Source organism: Camellia sinensis, chromosome 8, assembly GCF_055761805.1.
Source record: "Camellia sinensis isolate YWXY chromosome 8, ASM5576180v1, whole genome shotgun sequence".
Taxonomy (NCBI): Eukaryota; Viridiplantae; Streptophyta; class Magnoliopsida; order Ericales; family Theaceae; genus Camellia; species Camellia sinensis.
Window position 1 is genome coordinate 138,185,668 of NC_138968.1, and position 20,157 is coordinate 138,205,824.

The 20,157-nt window shown below is 42.1% G+C and overlaps 2 protein-coding genes across 2 annotated transcripts; both read left to right on the forward strand.

Annotated features, from left to right (window-relative positions):
• Window positions 1-832: 832 nt before the first annotated feature.
• On the forward strand, window positions 833-12,451 carry LOC114315033 (pentatricopeptide repeat-containing protein At2g41080-like). The gene is made up of 2 exons (XM_082883580.1): window positions 833-1,564; window positions 10,973-12,451. The coding sequence occupies exons 1-2, from the start codon at window positions 896-898 to the stop codon at window positions 12,296-12,298; spliced, it is 1,995 nt and encodes a 664-aa protein (XP_082739706.1). The 5' UTR covers window positions 833-895; the 3' UTR covers window positions 12,299-12,451.
• A 1,437-nt stretch (window positions 12,452-13,888) lies between these two features.
• On the forward strand, window positions 13,889-15,239 carry LOC145798108 (EP1-like glycoprotein 4). The gene is made up of 2 exons (XM_082885581.1): window positions 13,889-14,537; window positions 15,160-15,239. The coding sequence occupies exons 1-2, from the start codon at window positions 13,889-13,891 to the stop codon at window positions 15,237-15,239; spliced, it is 729 nt and encodes a 242-aa protein (XP_082741707.1).
• The last annotated feature ends 4,918 nt before the right edge of the window (window positions 15,240-20,157 follow it).

Here is a 20,157-nt window from a genome sequence, read left to right on the forward strand (position 1 = left end):
TAAACAAGATTCAAATCTAGACATCACACCTAATAAGGGTACACATAATACTCCAAATCAAATATAATTTTTTTTTTTTTTTAAATATGTGGTTCCATCACTAAGCTCAATGTGTTGACCCACTCTTATCAATTAAATTTAAATACTTGCAAATCACTTAGTCGTAAATATATCATTCTAAGTAATGACAATCAACAAAAATCAGAACTCAAAGTGTCTCAATTTACTAAGTTACCATGCAAATTAAATACATTTCTCTGCAAAATTACACAATTGATGAAACTAAACTAGTGTTTTGAATCTAGTTGATTACTCCATTTGTTTCAAATTGTTCATCCATCTTCGCTATTCTAGACATCTAAAAAATCATCAAAATTATTTTTTTTAAAATTTATTAATAATTTTTCAATGATTTTGAAGACTTCATCTACAAGAGTGAAATCTTTTAATTTATGATTTTTTTAAAAAAATTAATGAAAAATTATTTATTGACCTAAAAAATAGTCTGTATTTTTTGCCATCGGCTTAATCAAAATTATGCATGGTTTGGGAAGAGGGTTTGGGGGCTTTTTTTGGCTAAAATAGCCACAAAAAAACAAAATAAGTTTTTTAGCCCAATAAGACAAAACATCACATCTAACCTATAATAATTACATTCTTTCTCTTACAAAAAAGTCAAAAAAGTCAAATGTCCTTCCAAAATCAAACTTTTTAATCCCAAGTTAAAGCAGCCAAAAAAAATTAAAAAGTCAAAAAACTAATCCACTTTCCAAACCATGCCTTAAATAAATATTTTTGTCACAAAATAAATATAATGAATAAATGACTCCAAATACTAGTAGGACAGAACTTCAGTTTTCTCACACAGGTCATTAAGCCAAGCCAACCAAAATGTATGGGTCTGTCAAAGTCATGTGTTAGGCCTCTCACTCCAACCCCTCTTCGCTTTCTCTCCACAAACACCTCCAAAACTCCAAACGAATTCACCAACCTCTGCTCCAAAGGCCGCCTCAAAGAAGCATTTGAATCATTCACATCAGAGATTTGGTCCGACCCATCTCTCTTCTCTCACCTCCTCCAACGATGCATTCATACCCAATCTCTCTCACTCCTCAAACACCTCCATTCTCTGATCATCACATCTGGGTCTTCCTCAGAAAAGTTCGTATCCAACCACCTACTCAACGTCTATGCCAAAATCGGAGAACTTTCAACCGCCGTTACACTGTTCGACGTAATGCCCAGGAAGAACATCATGTCTTGCAACATTTTGATTGGTGGGTTCATTCAGAATGGTGATTTAGAGAGTGCACGTCAGGTGTTTGATGAAATGCCGGAACGAAATGTTGCGACGTGGAATGCGATGGTTGCGGGTATGACCCAGTTTGAGTTTAACGAGGAGGGGTTGAGTTTGTTTTCCCAAATGCATGGTTTGGGGTTTATGTTGGATGAGTTCACTTTGGGTAGTGTTCTTCGAGGTTGTGCGGGTTTGAAAGATTTGAATGCAGGCATGCAGGTTCATGAGTATGTGGTGAAATCTGGGTTTGAGTTCAATTTATTAGTTGTTGGGAGTTCTTTTGTAACGCCCTCAAAATAATAACATTAAACCCATCAGATAAGACACGCATTTACATATAAACTAACCGCATTCCTTTCATTCATTAGAATTCCAAGACATAAGTATTACATGTTAACCTCATAACAAAATGCCCTACGGGCTTACAGCTTTCCAAGTTAACACTTGGTTACAACAAAGAGTTCTAACTCGTTACACATTAAGCCCTTGGCTTGAAATTACATATAATACATCAAAAGTAAAACGACAAAACTATGCCCGCCACTAGCCTCCCAGCTATGTCCTTGGAGGTGGCATGCTTCCTGTACCTGAAAATGATATTCCCATATAGGGTGAGCCACAGCCCAGTAGAAATACACTAAACCAACCATGGACAATGGCTAAAACATTAGCAATTGATAGTTGGTCAACACTGATACAATCACATAAATTACATATTTATGTCAACGACTTACAAGTCCCAATTACTTTTCATTTTCCCTTTTCAATAGATAAGCATGCTAGCTCTATTATCATTTCCACAGATATGTATAAAAACTATATCTCACATTCTCAACAGATATGTATATCAACAATATCCACAGATAAGCATACAAGCTGTATCCACATTGTACAACAGATATGTATATCAACAATATCCACAGATAAGCATACAAGCTGTATCCACACTTCACAAAGATAAGCATATGAGCTCTATCTTCACTTCTCTAGACAAGCATATGAGCTCTGTCTACGGAGTTCATCCCCTATCTCCTCCCAATACCTATCCGGTTTAGAGGTACATCCCCTATCTTCCCCTAAACCGCGGAGTACATCCCCTATCTCCTCCTCTACACATAACGTATATAAACACATTGGTTCTATATACAATCACACAATACACACAATTAATGTATTCTATCAACCGTCAAGTTCCATGACACATTCCATTGATTAGTTTCCGTTTACCTAATCATCATGCATTGTCTACAACAATCTCGACTATCCTCCACCGATAGCCCAAAGCAGTTATTTCTAAAACAGAAAATAAATGCACAAATGGATATTCAATCAACATTTCATTTCCTCATTTCTCACCAATTAATTATCCCAATTAATTAAACAATGTAATTAGGCCATTTTCCATAATTACCATTTCAACCCTTAGGTCCCATTTTCATCAATGATTCAACAATCATTCCATTTTTTCATGCCTAACATGCATCTAGGTTTATTATGAATAAAACCCCAACTTTTGTATAATTGCACAAAAGCCCCAAACTTTCACAAAATTACCAAACCAAGCCCAACATCTCAAAATACCAAAATTCAAAGACAAAACCCATAGAGAGGAGTAGGATATCCCTACCTTGAAGTTTTAGCCCAAAAGGAGATGAAGACTCCAAGATCAACTTGCTCCAAATCCAAACTTTTTCAGATTAAGTCGAAGCTCTCAACACCCTCTATCTTTTTAACAAAGGCCCTAGGCTAAATTCACACCCTAGGGAGATCAAATCTTAGAGAGAGTGTAAGTTTAGGAAGAGTGAGTGTCGAATTTAGGTTTTGCTCAAAGAAAGGGACTGAAAAAGTGATGTTTAAGATGCTGCTGTCCGCTGATATAAAACACTCTCGCTCGAGCGAAGGATTGGTCGCTCGAGCGACCAGACACAGAAAACTCTCGCTCGAGCTAAGAAGTTCTCGATCGAGCGAAGAAAAACCCAGACCGCTCGAGCCACGAAAAGCTCGCTCGAGCCAGAAACTACAACTCTCAGGTCCAAACCAGGTGCAACACAACTCTCGCTCGAGCGACAAACTCCTCGCTCGAGCGAAGGACCAAAAATCTGGGCAGCAACACTAGGCTCCCAAGCACAACCAACCTGTAACAAACCTGCCCAACACATCCCATAACTCAAAATACAAAGTAAAGAGGATGCAAACTAGGAAATAAACAACTACCAACATCCACGGACACATGTCCGGATCACTGTACAACAAGGGTAAACCCGGGATCGCTATAACCTCCCCCCCTTAAAGAATTTCGCCCCCGAAATTAAGCACAAGTTTTCAAAAACAGATTTTCCTCCATTTTAAACAATGTTACAATTTAACATTCAACAATTCGACCCATTACCGGTCATCCCATCCCTTTAACAAGAGACATATCACAATATGTAAACAACATATGTATTATCAACATGCATCAACAATACGCACTAACTTTCCAATTTCAACAATATATTTAACACATATAATGTCACTTTCAACTTCCATATGAGGCAAGTTCCAAAACATACTTCCAATAACCAAAACATTTTCAATGTTTCACAACTTAAGACATATATCCAAGCTCTTAAGTTCAACAAAATGTAAAATTTAAACATAAGATTACATATCAACAAACAAGTCCGAATATTTCTCTCGGACTTCTAACTCACGTTCCCAAGTGGCTTCCTCCACTCCGTGATGTTTCCACAAGACTTTCACCAAAGGAATGGTCTTGCCACGCAGGACCTGATCCCGCCTATCCAAGACCCGAACCGGTCTCTCCTCATACGAGGCATCCTCATCTACCTCTAAATCGGTCCAATCCAGCACATGTGATGGATCTGGCTCATACTTCCGAAGCATACTCACATGAAACACGTCATGCACTCCGGACAACTGCGGCGGTAAGGCTAACCGATAAGCAACCTCACCTATCCTCTCAAGGATCTCAAAAGGACCTATAAACCGAGGGGATAACTTCCCACTCTTCCCAAATCTCATCAAGCCTCGCCTAGGTGATATCTTCAGAAAGACATGGTCACCTACCTCAAACGCCAAAGGTCTCCTCCTACGGTCGGCATAACTCTTTTGTCGACTCTGGGCTGTAACAAGCCTCCTACGGATAAGTTCAACTTTCTCCGTCGTCTCCCTAACCAACTCCGGACCCAACAAAGGTGCATCACCCACCTCGGCCCAACAAACTGGAGACCTACACGGTCGGCCATACAAGGCCTCAAACGGTGCCATACCGATGCTAAACTGAAAACTGTTGTTGTAGGCAAACTCTACCAATGGCAAGTGCCTCTCCCACGTCCCGCTGAAGTCCAGGACACAACCCCGAAGCATATCCTCGAGGATCTGAATAGTACGCTCGGACTGCCCGTCAGTCTGAGGATGATAAGCCGTACTAAAGGTCAGCTCAGTGCCCAGTGCACTCTGCAAACTCTGCCACAACCTAGCAGTAAAACGAGGATCTCTATCTGAGACGATCGTCACTGGGACCCCGTGCAATCTCACTACATCCCGAATATACAAATCGGCAAGATGATCTACCGAATCTCTCACGCGCATAGAAATAAAGTGCGCCGACTTAGTCAACCGGTCTACAACCACCCAAATAGCATCACTACCCCGCTGAGTCCTCGGAAGACCTACAACGAAGTCCATAGTGACATGCTCCCACTTCCACTCGGCAATAGGCAAGGGTTGCAACAAACCCGCTGGCCTCTGATGCTCGGCCTTCACTTGCTGGCAAGTAAGGCACTTCGATATGAAAACAGCCACATCTCTTTTCATACCCCGCCACCAAAACTGGCGACCCAAATCCTGATACATCTTAGTACCTCCAGGATGCACCGCAAGGCGCGAATGGTGAAATTCTCGGAGTACTTCCTCTCGGCAAGACTCCGGTACAAACAAACGGTCTCGGTATCTCACACTCAGGTCGGGATACACCGTCAAACCCTTCTCAACTTTCCCACTGGAGATCTTCTCTCGGAGGGATTCTACCTCAAGGTCACCTCTCTGTGCCTCTAACACTCTAGTCACAAGTGTAGGCTGCGCAACAACAGAAAACAAGGCCGCAGCCTCAACAGATTCGCCCAGTAGCAAATCAAACTCGCCAAGTGCTCCCAACATCTCCCATTCCCGGATGGCTATACAAGCTACATCACTAATGGTTTTCCTACTAAGGGCATCGGCCACAACATTGGCCTTTCCCGGATGATAATGTAACTCAAAATCATAATCCTCGATGAACTCCATCCATCTCCTCTGCCTCAGATTCAAGTCTCTCTGTGTAAACAGATACTTCAAACTTTTGTGATCCGAGAATACCTCGAACCTCTCACCATAAAGGTAGTGCCTCCAGATTTTCAAGGCAAAAATCACTGCTGCTAACTCTAGGTCGTGTGTGGGGTAATTCTTCTCGTGTATTTTCAACTGACGTGAGCCGTAAGCTACCACTTTCCCCTCTTGCATCAACACACAACCCAAACCCTCTCGTGAGGCATCACAATAAACCGCATAACCCAACCCTCTCTCCGGAATAATCAACACCGGAGCGGTGGTCAATCTAACTTTCAACTCTTGGAACGACTTTTCACAAGTCTCACTCCACACAAACTTGACTCCCTTCCGAGTCAGTCTAGTCAACGGTGACGCTAACCTGGAGAAATCTTTCACAAACCGACGGTAATACCCAGCTAATCCCAGAAAACTGCGGATCTCAAACACACTCTTAGGCTGTGCCCAACCTTGCACTGCCTCAACCTTGGACGTATCAACAGACACCCCTTCCCCGGATACCACGTGGCCTAAGAATTTGACTTCCCTCAGCCAGAATTCACACTTCCCAAACTTGGCATACAACCTATGAGCTCTAAGCAACTCAAGCACTACTCTCAAGTGTGCCTCGTGCTCCTTCTCAGAAGACGAATAGATAAGGATATCGTCCACGAAAACAACCACAAATCGGTCTAAGAACTCCCGGAAAATCCGGTTCATCAAGTCCATAAAGACTGCCGGTGCATTGGTAAGCCCAAATGGCATCACCAGAAACTCGTAATGGCCATACCGCGTACGGAATGCCGTCTTAGGAATATCTTCCTCCCTGACCCTCAACTGATGGTAACCCGATCTCAAGTCTATCTTAGAGAAACAACGGGAACCCTTCAACTGGTCAAACAAATCATCTATACGGGGCATAGGATACTTATTCTTAACCGTAGCCCGATTCAACTTCCGGTAGTCTATACACAATCTCAAGGCACCATCTTTCTTTTTAACAAAGAGTGCCGGTGCTCCCCACGGTGAAACACTAGGGCGAACAAAGCCCTTATCGAGCAATTCCTGGAGCTGAACTTTCAACTCAACCAACTCTGCTGGAGCAAAACGGTAAGGTGCCATAGAAATCGGCGCCGTACCAGGCACTAAATCAATAGAGAACTCTATCTCTCGGTGAGGTGGCAAACTAACAAGATCTTCGGGAAAGACATCCGAATACTCACAAACCACCCTCGGTAACACAACCTGGGTCTCACCACTCTCACCACTCTTAAAGCTGGCAAGTAGACTACTAAGCTCACTTCGCCCTCGCGAGTCATACCCCGGTGGCAAAACACTACCAACCCGGTCTCCCAAGAAATGGAACCACTCCCCGCTCAAGGTACATAACGTGACCCTCTGGCGGTAGCAATCAATAACAGCCCGGTATGACGATAGCCAGTCCATACCCAAAATAACATCAAAACCCTTCATGGGCATGACAACAAACGGAAAAGGAAGCCTATAATCGGCGACCTCAATATCACATCCTCTAACACCCTGTTTCAGGATCAACTCACCGCCCAAAGGCGATACCACACAAATAGGAGATGCTAACTGTGCTAACTCCAATTCCAAAACAGATGCAAATGCAGCAGATACAAAAGAATGAGATGCACCCGTGTCTATCAACACATTAGCAACCGAGTTGCAAAACAGAAAAGTACCTCTCACTACTGATGGAGCTGGTACTAAATCCTGCGCGGTAACAGCATACACGCGCCCCGTAGGCCCCTGGTCTACCTGCTCACCTCTCGGAGCAAAAGACTGCTGCACAGACTGGGATGACGAAGCTCCCGGATTGGCCCTCGAGGCCTGCACAGACTGAGCTGGCTGAAAACCCTGCGTCTGCCTAGAACCAGACGCTCCCGAAGTGGCACCCAACTGTGGGCAAAACCTCTTCATGTGCCCAGGTTGTCCACACTGATAACAAGTCAAGAGCTGCCCCCTGCCCAAACTCTGACTCGGCGGTCTAGCTGAAGAAGAAGCAGCTTTCTGACCCCTACCCTTCTGCGGGCAAACCGAAACCTTGTGACCCAGCTGGCCACACTTGTAACAAGTGAATTCTCCCTGACTGCCTCTCCCCGAGCCTACACTAGGCACTGGAAAGGTCGATCTAGAGACTGCACCCTGAGACTGCTGAGGGTTATTACCCTTCTGTCTCCTGCCATCACTCTGACTATCCTGGCTCCTCTTGGAGCCTCTCTGACCCTCATCCTCCTCCTGCATCATAAGCTCCATATGAGCTGCAGCATCCACTAGGTGTCTATACTCTCGAATATAAGACCCACCAACTCTCAACTTGAGGCCCCGCCTCAACTTCCGCTCAAACTCATAGCAACGGCGTTCCTCAGACGCCACCAGTTCAGGTGCAAACCTGGACAGACTGGTAAAAGTAGCCTCAAACTCGGCCACTGACAAGCCCTGCTGATTAAGCCGGCTAAACTGATCCCTCAGCTTCTCCCTAGCTGCTGCAGATAAAAACCTTTCCTGAAAAGCATTCACAAACGCCTCCCAAGTACCACCAACACGAGCTTTCTCGTACTTCCACCATTGACCCGCATCTCCCTTCAGTTGAAAGGATGCCAAGGTCACTTTCAGTGCTCCGTCCTCGATGCCAAGCATCTCAAACGTCTTCGTTGTCTGTTCGAGCCATTCATCTGCCTTAAGCGGCTCTTTAGGATCCCCGATAAACTCGTCCGGATTACACCGGAAGAACTCCCTCTTCAAGAAAGAAGGCCCTGCCTCAGCTGCCTGATTCCCAGCTCTAAGAATACCCAAAGCTCCTGCTATCTCTCTGGCCAAGGCACCCATAGCCTGCTGACCCACTGGCTCGGCCACATTGGCCTGCCCAACTCCCTCCTGCACAGCCGGAATCTCACCCTGTGACGGTACTTCCTGCCTCGCAGGTCTACCACGCCTAGCACCTCTTCCTCGTCCTGACATCCTAATAAAGGTAACACAGAACGTTAGCACATTCATAGGTGTGCCGAAACTAAACACTCACGTCCTAATGCGTGGACAACTGTAATTCACTCCACATAAGCACATAAACACATAAGCACTTACGAATTTCATTTCCGGATAATGATAGTCCCGAGGCGTTACTAGAGTTCCGGTTAGAAATAGCATTGATCAAGTGCTTTTCCAACAAGACTCCCAGAAACTCAAGGATCCAATCAACATCCTAGAAATTAAATCCCATACCCACATAGTCACATAAGCATGTTATCAATTAGGCACATAGCATACGATACCACATCTAAGTCTCTATCAAGCGAGACAAACCCATTGTGATCCTAATCACTTCCCACGTACCCAAAGTATTCAAACCCGGTACGCTCTGATACCAAGTTGTAACGCCCTCAAAATAATAACATTAAACCCATCAGATAAGACACGCATTTACATATAAACTAACCGCATTCCTTTCATTCATTAGAATTCCAAGACATAAGTATTACATGTTAACCTCATAACAAAATGCCCTACGGGCTTACAGCTTTCCAAGTTAACACTTGGTTACAACAAAGAGTTCTAACTCGTTACACATTAAGCCCTTGGCTTGAAATTACATATAATACATCAAAAGTAAAACGACAAAACTATGCCCGCCACTAGCCTCCCAGCTATGTCCTTGGAGGTGGCATGCTTCCTGTACCTGAAAATGATATTCCCATATAGGGTGAGCCACAGCCCAGTAGAAATACACTAAACCAACCATGGACAATGGCTAAAACATTAGCAATTGATAGTTGGTCAACACTGATACAATCACAAAAATTACATATTTATGTCAACGACTTACAAGTCCCAATTACTTTTCATTTTCCCTTTTCAATAGATAAGCATGCTAGCTCTATTATCATTTCCACAGATATGTATAAAAACTATATCTCACATTCTCAACAGATATGTATATCAACAATATCTACAGATAAGCATACAAGCTGTATCCACATTCTACAACAGATATGTATATCAACAATATCCACAGATAAGCATACAAGCTGTATCCACACTTCACAAAGATAAGCATATGAGCTCTATCTTCACTTCTCTAGACAAGCATATGAGCTCTGTCTACGGAGTTCATCCCCTATCTCCTCCCAATACCTATCCGGTTTAGAGGTACATCCCCTATCTTCCCCTAAACCGCGGAGTACATCCCCTATCTCCTCCTCTACACATAACGTATATAAACACATTGGTTCTATATACAATCACACAATACACACAATTAATGTATTCTATCAACCGTCAAGTTCCATGACACATTCCATTGATTAGTTTCCGTTTACCTAATCATCATGCATTGTCTACAACAATCTCGACTATCCTCCACCGATAGCCCAAAGCAGTTATTTCTAAAACAGAAAATAAATGCACAAATGGATATTCAATCAACATTTCATTTCCTCATTTCTCACCAATTAATTATCGCAATTAATTAAACAATGTAATTAGGCCATTTTCCATAATTACCATTTCAACCCTTAGGTCCCATTTTCATCAATGATTCAACAATCATTCCATTTTTTCATGCCTAACATGCATCTAGGTTTATTATGAATAAAACCCCAACTTTTGTATAATTGCACAAAAGCCCCAAACTTTCACAAAATTACCAAACCAAGCCCAACATCTCAAAATACCAAAATTCAAAGACAAAACCCATAGAGAGGAGTAGGATATCTCTACCTTGAAGTTTTAGCCCAAAAGGAGATGAAGACTCCAAGATCAACTTGCTCCAAATCCAAACTTTTTCAGATTAAGTCGAAGCTCTCAACACCCTCTATCTTTTTAACAAAGGCCCTAGGCTAAATTCACACCCTAGGGAGATCAAATCTTAGAGAGAGTGTAAGTTTAGGAAGAGTGAGTGTCGAATTTAGGTTTTGCTCAAAGAAAGGGACTGAAAAAGTGATGTTTAAGATGCTGCTGTCCGCTGATATAAAACACTCTCGCTCGAGCGAAGGATTGGTCGCTCGAGCGACCAGACACAGAAAACTCTCGCTCGAGCTAAGAAGTTCTCGATCGAGCGAAGAAAAACCCAGACCGCTCGAGCCACGAAAAGCTCGCTCGAGCCAGAAACTACAACTCTCAGGTCCAAACCAGGTGCAACACAACTCTCGCTCGAGCGACAAACTCCTCGCTCGAGCGAAGGACCAAAAATCTGGGCAGCAACACTAGGCTCCCAAGCACAACCAACCTGTAACAAACCTGCCCAACACATCCCATAACTCAAAATACAAAGTAAAGAGGATGCAAACTAGGAAATAAACAACTACCAACATCCACGGACACATGTCCGGATCACTGTACAACAAGGGTAAACCCGGGATCGCTATATCTTTGGCTCACATGTACATGAAGTCTGGAAGTTTGGGAGAAGTAGAGAGAGTGATCAAAGCAATGCCAATTTGCAATGTGGTTGCTTGCAACACGCTTATTGCAGGTAGAGCTCAAAACGGGTTCTCTGAGGGTGCTTTGGATCAGTATAATATGATGAAAATGGCAGGTTTTAGGCCTGACAAGATTACGTTTGTGAGTGTAATCAGTTCATGTTCGGAGTTAGCAACACTTGGACAAGGCCAACAGATTCATGCAGAGGCAATAAAAACTGGTGCAAGTACTGTTGTTGGTGTTTTTAGTTCATTGATTAGTATGTACTCTAGATGTGGGTGTTTGGATGAATCTGTAAAAGCTTTCTTGGAAAGGGAAGAAGCCGATGTTGTCTTGTGGAGTTCAATGATTGCTGCATATGGGTTCCATGGGAAGGGAGAGGAAGCCATTGAGCTGTTTAATCGAATGGATCAAGTAGGGTTGGATGCAAACGACATTACTTTTTTAAGCTTGCTTTATGCTTGTAGTCATTGTGGATTGAAAGATAAAGGACTTCAATTGTTTAATTTGATGATAGAAAAGTGTGGATTGGAGCCTCGGCTAGAACATTGTACATGTGTGGTTGATCTGCTTGGGTGGTCTGGCTGTTTGGAGGAGGCAGAAGGTTTTATAAGAACTATGCCTGTAAAGAAAGACGCTATTATATGGAAGACTTTATTATCTGCCTGTAAAATCCATAAAAACGCAGATATTGCTAAAAGGGTTGCTGAAGAAGTTCTTAGGCTTGATCCTCAGGATTCGGTTCCTTATGTGCTGCTGTCGAATATTCAAGCCTCTGCTAAAAGATGGCAGGATGTTTCAGAAGTGAGGAAAGTGATGAGAGATAGGAGGGTGAAGAAGGAGCCAGGTATCAGCTGGTTTGAGGTGAAGAACCAGGTTCACCAGCTTTGTATGGGTGACAAATCCCATCCACAATCAATGGAGATTGACATGTACTTGAAAGAACTGACTTGGGAAATGAAACTGTGGGGTTACGTGCCTGACACCAGCTCTGTTTTACATGATATGGATGCTGAGGAGAAGGAACACAACTTGGCACACCATAGCGAAAAGTTTGCAATTGCTTTTGCTCTGATGAACACCCCAGAGGGTGTTCCAATCCGGGTGATGAAGAATTTGCGTGTCTGCAGTGATTGCCATGTTGCTATCAAGTACATATCGGAGATAGAAAACCGAGAAATTATTGTACGAGATGCTAGTAGGTTTCACCATTTCAAAGATGGGAAATGTTCTTGTGCTGATTACTGGTAGGGAGATTTTACACTGCTTTGGCTGTTTATGGCATCAATTCTTTGTTTTATGTTTTGAACAATGGGATTTTTCTTATTTATTCATGTAACATGATTTTAACTCATCTCATATATGGAAAGAGATGAATTTATTTTTATACAGACTTGTTGGAAACTTTTTGTTAGTATTTTTTATGTGTTTTACAATAACAGAATAATTATTTTAGTTGCATCGACAACATTCCATTGTGCCAAAGGTGTGGTGTGATTCGGAAAATTTACTTAAAAAGGTACTAGCTAGTGGCCTTTTGAGCCATTCAATTAACAAAGTTTCATGATTGCACGCTACATTGCCATGGCAGTAAGAAAAGTTTGTAAGATTTATTAGTTTGTATTGTATTTTTCTCTCTTGTTGTATGGTCCACATGACACGAACTATTGATAGCTTCTATTGACCATTAGTGCCGGCCAAAAGGAAGAGTAATAGACTTGGAATTATCATTCGCCATATAGTTGATTCTCATTCTTTAGAGCCGAAGCCTAAAAATTTCAACGACAGTTAAGCATTAAAATCTGATGGAAGTTTTGACATTCAAATTTTCATTAAATATTGGGATTGCAGTCAAAATTCTTAACAACAATAGAAAATAGGAAATCAAGGACTAAATTGGTTTTGAAAATTTTATCTTAAATACACTTAGATGCTTCACCAATTTACATTTAGTGGTGAATCCAAAACTTGTCTTGTGGGGAAGAAAAGGTCTCACCATCTCCTATCCTATACTACTTGTCTTACCTTTAAAGTTATCTTTTAAACTGATTGTTTAGATTTTGTATATTAACAAAATTCAAAATTAAGAAAACCTATATTAGTTGAAAAATTGGGAAGTAAATCATATTTTAACTTCTCTTATTTAAAAACAGAATTTTTTGAATTGTTTCAATTCTAAAGGCTTGCATATTCATTAAACTGAGTGTTATTTAATTTCTATTTAATTTTATTTTTATTTTAGTATTATTTTTTTGCATAATGGACAAATGGTGGGTGAGAAACTAAGAATTTGGTCCATAATGGAATTAAACCATATAAAAGTACCACGAATGTACACGTTAGCATGATCAGGCCTATCAGAGGTATCCTTAGCCTCATTATTTTCACCAGAGGTAAGCTCCATTGTGTATTATTTATTTATTTATTTTTTGTGGTTTAATTCGGTGTACATAGACTTATTCCATCCATCATTACGCAAATGTATACATATGTACCTCTCTGTCTACAGGCATGCTCATTTACCTGGAAGTTATGATACACATTGACATTCACATGCGTTCATTGGTCAATCTCTGCCCACAGAACCTGTAGAAAATTGCTCCACATCCTTTATAAGACTTGACTTGTGATGACTTTTGTTCTCCCACCCCCAAGTTTACTCTGGTAACTCTTTATAAAGCTAACAACCAAAGAACGAGAAAGTAATTCATCAGAGATCATGGGTGGATTAATCATAGTTTTGTTCTGCTCATTTGTTTTCAGTGTGTGTTTAGCTCAAAATGTTGCCCAAACTTCTGTTGAGGCGGCTGGATCTTCTTCCTTACCTCCATCATTGGTCCCATGTTCTACCTCAATTCAAGTTTTCCCTCAATTTGGTACAACAATGATTCTAATGGTAGGAGTCTCGTCAGTGAAGACAACTCAACAACCGTGAGAGCAATCTTCTCAAGAAGGGGAGGTGTTGAGTTTGTTTGTGGATTCTACTGCTTCGGCAGTTGCACCTATTACTTGTTCTCAGTTTCCATTGTTGGTGGAGGCAATCACAGTGTAGTTTGGTCAACAAATGTAGGCCATCCTGTGAAAGAAGGCGTGGCACTACAACTTACAGTAGATGGAGAATTAGTGCTGCGAAATTCGGATGGAGACCACGTGTGGTCAACCAATACATTAGGCAAGTCTGTGGTGGGAATGAACATGACAGCATGGGGTAATTTTGTTCTATTCAACAACGAAGGAGCAATTGTTTGGCAGTCTTTTGATTACCCCACGAATACATTGCTTGTTGGGCTGCAGTTATATGAGGATCAAAAACTCATTTCAAGTTCCTCAAACTTATGGGCTCGTGGTTTGTACTTCGCCACATTGAAATTGGCTACCGGTTTTGCTACATACATGGGAGGTAAGGGTCAACCACAAATGTATTATCAGTTGGTGCCAGATCAAACCTCTACCACTAGCAGAGGACCATACCATGCAGAGCATCAACGAGGTTTGTTAGCATGTTATATTATTATCTGAGCCTTTTTTTGGTTTGTAATTATTCTATGCCCTCAGGGCTCGATATGTAATTGTCTCATCTTATAAACCCTAATCTTCATTTATAAATAGGGGATGATATTCTATCAAACCCTCAAGCTGATTACTCAAGCTTCATGGTATCAAAGCAAAACCTCTAGGGTTTCGGCTCACCCTTGTTGGTCAACCTTTGCACCAACGACTCTAGGGTTCGAAACTTACCTAGGTTGATCATCTGCTGCGATCTTCAGCTCGCCGTCGTCACTCAGTCGCCTTCCTCTGTCAATCGCCACTCAGCCATCTCTCAGTCGATCGTCACTCAGCCGCCTTCCTCTGTCGCGATCGTCACGCAGCCGCCTCCCTCGGTCTATCTCCTCAGCTCGTCGACCTCCTCAGTCTCAGCCTGTCGACCTCCTTAGTCGATCTTCCAGCAGTTCGTCGATCTCTCTCTGGTATACTCTCATCACTGTTTGGTATACTTATGTCGTGTATATAGACCGTACCAATACATATATAAATGAATAACTAAATAAATACACAAAAAAAAAACTCAAAAAAAAAAAAAATGATTTCTTAATTTTGTTATGCTTTTATAGTGGTCATTGTGCCTGTTCTTTCATCACCACCTTCTGGGTTTGTGATTGCCACTAGTTTTGTTGTGGGTTCAGTAGTATAGTACCCATGGCAGATTCCACCAGTGTGTCCCCTACTTCTCAAACACTGAGGAGTGAGAATCTCATTATACCTAGTACCATGACTGAGAACCCCAACCCTAGTATGAAAATAACCACCTCTCTATTTAATGGTCAGAACTACCTAGCATGATCTCAAAGTTTGACTATATTTTTGAAGAGCTGAGGGAAGATGGGATATGTTGATGGTAGGATACAGGCACCTAATACCACTGACTCTGGTTATGACCAATGGGAGATTACTAACTCTTTGATTATGGGTTGGCTTATTCATTCGATGGTTCCTGAAATTGGTGAGGGCTACTTGTCTATGGAGACTGCCCAAGATGTTTGGGATGCTGTGGCTGCCACCTATTCCCGCAAAGGGAATTTCTCACAGGCATTTGAGTTGCGCCGCTCTATTGAGAGCTCACTTTAGGGGGAGCAGACTGTTCTTCAGTATTTCACTTTCCTCACTAACGGCTGGAAATGCCTTGACCACCTGGAAGACTATAAGCCCATTTGCCTTGCTGATTCTGTCGGGTACAAGAAGTTCATCGCACGGGAACGGGTCTTTAAATTTCTGGCAGGCCTAAATGTGGAGTATGATCCAGTTAGGGGTCGAATTCTGGATATGGACACTCTTCCTTCACTTCAGGAGGCATTTGCCTATGTACAGAATGAGAAGAGTCGCCGGTCTGCTATGATGTCCCCTGTCTCTACTGACCGCTCAGCATTACTGTCTACTCCTCGAGATGGCCTTAGTCTGACTCCCATCCCTCCGTCTGCTGCTAAGGAGTCTGTATTCTGTGGTTATTGCAATAAGTCGCGGCACACTCGTGAGACGTGTTGGAAGCTTCATGGGACTCCATCCGGGGGTCGAGGTGATCGGTCTGGTTCTCGAGGAGGTCGGTCTGGCCAGTCTAGAGGCCGTGGTTCCTATTCTCGGGCTCATCAGTCTAGTGCTGTTGATACATTTGATTCTAATTCTGCTTCTGTTGGCCAAGCTTCTGATACTGAGCTAGAGGATGCTTTGCGCCAATTGTTGGACCGCCGGTCTTCTACTGCTCTCAGTACAGCTTCCTCATCCTTTGCCCGCTCAGGTAACTTAGCCTCTTCTCCTTGTGTTTTCCTGTGTCATAAGTCTTTGCCTTGGATTATTGATTCCGGTGCCTCCGATCATATGTCTGGCTCCTCTGATCTTTTCTCTGTCTATAAACCCTTTTAAGGTCAGGACAAAGTTAGGATTGCAGATGGTACTGTTTCTTCCATTTCTAGAAAAAGTTTAGTCTAAGTCACTCCTACCATACATTTATCTTCTGTTCTCCATGTTCCCAAATTTTCTGTTAATCTGTTATCCTTGAGTCGTCTTACCCAGGATTTGAATTGTAGTGTGACGTTTTTCCCTGATCATTGTTTTTTTCAGGACCTTGTCACGAGGAGGATGATTGGTAGTGGTAGTGGTAGTGCAGAAAATGGTCTCTACTTCCTAAATCAACCAGACAAACTTGCTTAGTCTTCCACCACGTCTTCTACTACCCCCGCTAATTTATGGCTGTGGCATCGGCGTCTTGGGCATCCTTTTTTTTTATTTATTTACTTAAGCATTTATTTCCATCTGGTTTCGCAAATCATCATGTGTCGGACTTTCTTTGTGGGTCTTGTCAACTTGGAAAACAACACAGAGCTTCTTTGCTCCTAGTTTGAATAAAAGTTTAGTTCCTTTTTCATTAATACATTCTGACATTTGGGGTCCCTCTCGTGTTATGTCTGCGAAAGGTCATCGATGGTTTGTTACATTTATTGATGATTTTTCTCGTGCTACTTGTGTGTATCTCATGAAAGATAAGAGTGAGGTTTTTTCTGTGTTTCGCAATTTTCATAAGATGATTTGTACTCAGTTTGGGGCCATTGTCAAACTATTTCGTTCTGATAATGGCGGGGAATACATAGATTCTGGGTTAGGACTATATTTCTCTTCTCATGGCATTATCCATCAGACCTCTTGCACCAATACCCCTCAACAAAATGGGGTGGCAGAACGCAAGAATCGACATCTTCTTGACATGGCTCGGTGCATGTGTTTTTCTATGAGTGTGCCTCGGCCCTATTGGGGCGACGTTGTTCTCACCGCTGCCCATTTTATTAATCGTCTCCCCACCCAGGTCTTGCAAAAACAAGCTCCTCTTCACGTCTTCCTAGGTTCTCAGTCCTTGTTTTCTATTCCTCCCAAAATTTTTGATTGTGTCTGTTTTGTTCATAATCACTCTCCTTCTTGTGGTAAGTTGGACCCTTGCTCCCTCAAGTATGTTTTCCTTGGTTACTCTCCTACTCAAAAGGGGTATAAATGTTACCACCCTTCTTCTCGTAAGTGGTTTGTGTCCATGGATGTTACTTTCTTTGAGTCCCAGTCCTATTTCTTGTCCTCTCCGGTGTCACCGTCCTCATTTTCGGGGGAGCCTTGGTATGAAGTGAGTCCTGTGCTTCCTATGGTGGAACTAATTGTTCTTGCACCACCCTCTTCTACTGGGACTATAGAACCCAATGTCACAAAGGATAAGGACGGGCATGTTTATGTCCGGGACATAGATAGACAACAAGTTAACTGGATAAAAGGGACCACTTCTGCTCCTTCACTACAATCTCCTGCTTCTGATGAGAGTCTAGGTAACTTTGAATCTCTTGAGTCCATTGATCTTGATGTTCCTATTGTCAAAAGGAAGGGTGTGAGATCTTGTACTCAACATCCTATCTCACAGTTTGTGTCCTACTTTCATTTGTCATTCTCATATAGAGCGTTTGTGTCCAATATTTCATCTGTTAGCATTCCTAACCATTTTTAGGATGCTCTTGCTACCTCTGAGTGGAAACTAGCCATGATTGAGGAAATGAAAGCACTTAGGAAGAATGGCACTTGGGAATTGACTGAGTTACCTACGGGCAAACGACCTGTGGGATGTAAATGGGTATATACTGTGAAACACAAAGTAGATGGGTCTATTGAGCGTTACAAGGTAAGACTTGTGGCAAAAGGGTTTACTCAGGCATATGGCATTGATTATCAAGAGACCTTCGTACCCGTGGCTAAGATGAATTCAATCAGAGTACATCTCTCTCTAGCAGCTAATCTAGATTGGCCGCTTTATCAGGTTGATGTCAAGAATGCCTTTCTCCATGGTGATCTCGAAGAAGAGGTATATATGGACATTCCTCCTGGTTTTGAGGATCATCAGACAGAAAGAAAAGTATGCAAGCTTCGAAAGTCATTATATGGTCTCAAACAGTCTCCAAGGGCTTGGTTTGAGAGATTTACTCAGGTTATGTTCAAATATGGCTTCAAATAGAGTCAGGCAGATCACACCTTGTTTGTGAAACATTCCTCACGTGATAAGACTACAACACTTATTGTTTATGTAGATGACATAGTTCTTACCGGCAATGATAGTGGGGAAATACCTCTGTTGAAGAAATATTTAGCTAATGAGTTTGAAATCAAAGACTTGGGAAGCTTGAAGTATTTTCTGGGAATTGAAGTTGCTCACTCTAAGGATGGGATATTTATCTCACAGAGAAAATATGTGCTTGACCTATTGAAGGAAACTGGGATGCTTGGCTGCAAGGCATGTGCCACTCCACTGGAACCCAATCAGAAATTGGGGGATGATAAAGGAGGAGAAGCTGTTAATAGGGAGAGCTATCAGCGATTAGTGGGTAAGCTCATTTACCTATCTCACTCCCTTCCTGATATTGCTGTTGCTGTTAGTGTGGTTAGTCAGTTTATGCATGCTCCTCATCAGATTCACTTTGAGGCTGTCATGAGAATCTTGAGATACTTGAAGTCTGCTCTTGGTAAGGGTGTTTATTTTTCAAAGTATGATCATCTTCGTGTGGAAGCCTATACAGATGCTGACTGGGTTGGATCAGTAACTGATTGGAGATCGACTTTAGGATATTGCACCTTTGTTGGAGGCAACCTAGTTATTTGGAGGAGTAAGAAACAGAATGTGGTTGCCAGGTCAAGTGTAGAAGCTGAGTTTAGAGTTATGGTACAGAGGGTGTGTGAACTTTTATGGATCAAGTTATTGTTGAGTGATCTAGGTTTTGATCAGACGGATTCCATGCGCTTATACTGTGATAATAAGGTCGCCATCAACATTGCTCACAATCCAGTTCAACACGATAGGACAAAACATATTGAGATTGATCGTCACTTCATTAAGGAGAAACTCACTAGTGGTACCATTTGTACTCCTTTTGTCCAGTCTGGTGAACAACTTGCTAACTTTCTCACCAAGGGGGTTGGGAATAAACCATTTCATGACATATTAGGCAAGTTGAGCATGAGAGATATCTTAGCACTAGCTTGAGGGGGAGTGTTAGCATATTATATTATTATCTGAGCCTTTTTTTGGTTTGTAATTATTCTATGCCCTCAGGGCTCGACATGTAATTGTCTCATCTTGTAAACCCTAATCTTCATTTATAAATAGGGAATGATATTCTATCAAACCCTCAAGCTGATTACTCAAGCTTCAAGGTTTCCTTGTGAATTTTGGTACATCTCAATCAATGTTTAAAATAAATCCCATCAATTGTCCTCCACTGTTAGCACTGCATACGTAAAATTAGGTAGTGATGGGCATTTGAAGATATTCCATCATAGTAATGCCATTGGGTGGAGAGAAATTGTTGATATGATTACCCATGATTTAGGTGAATGTCAACATCCTCGCCACTGTGGTGAATATGGCTTATGCAGACAAGGCCAGTGTAGTTGTCCCATAGGCATTAATTGGGTTTGATATCTTGAGCAGACACAGAGCCAAAATGGAAAACATCAGCAACAGACTTAGCTTCAAATACCCTATATGGGTTGCTTTAGGATTACTTCTTTGTCTTGCCCACCACCCTTTGAGCAGAAGC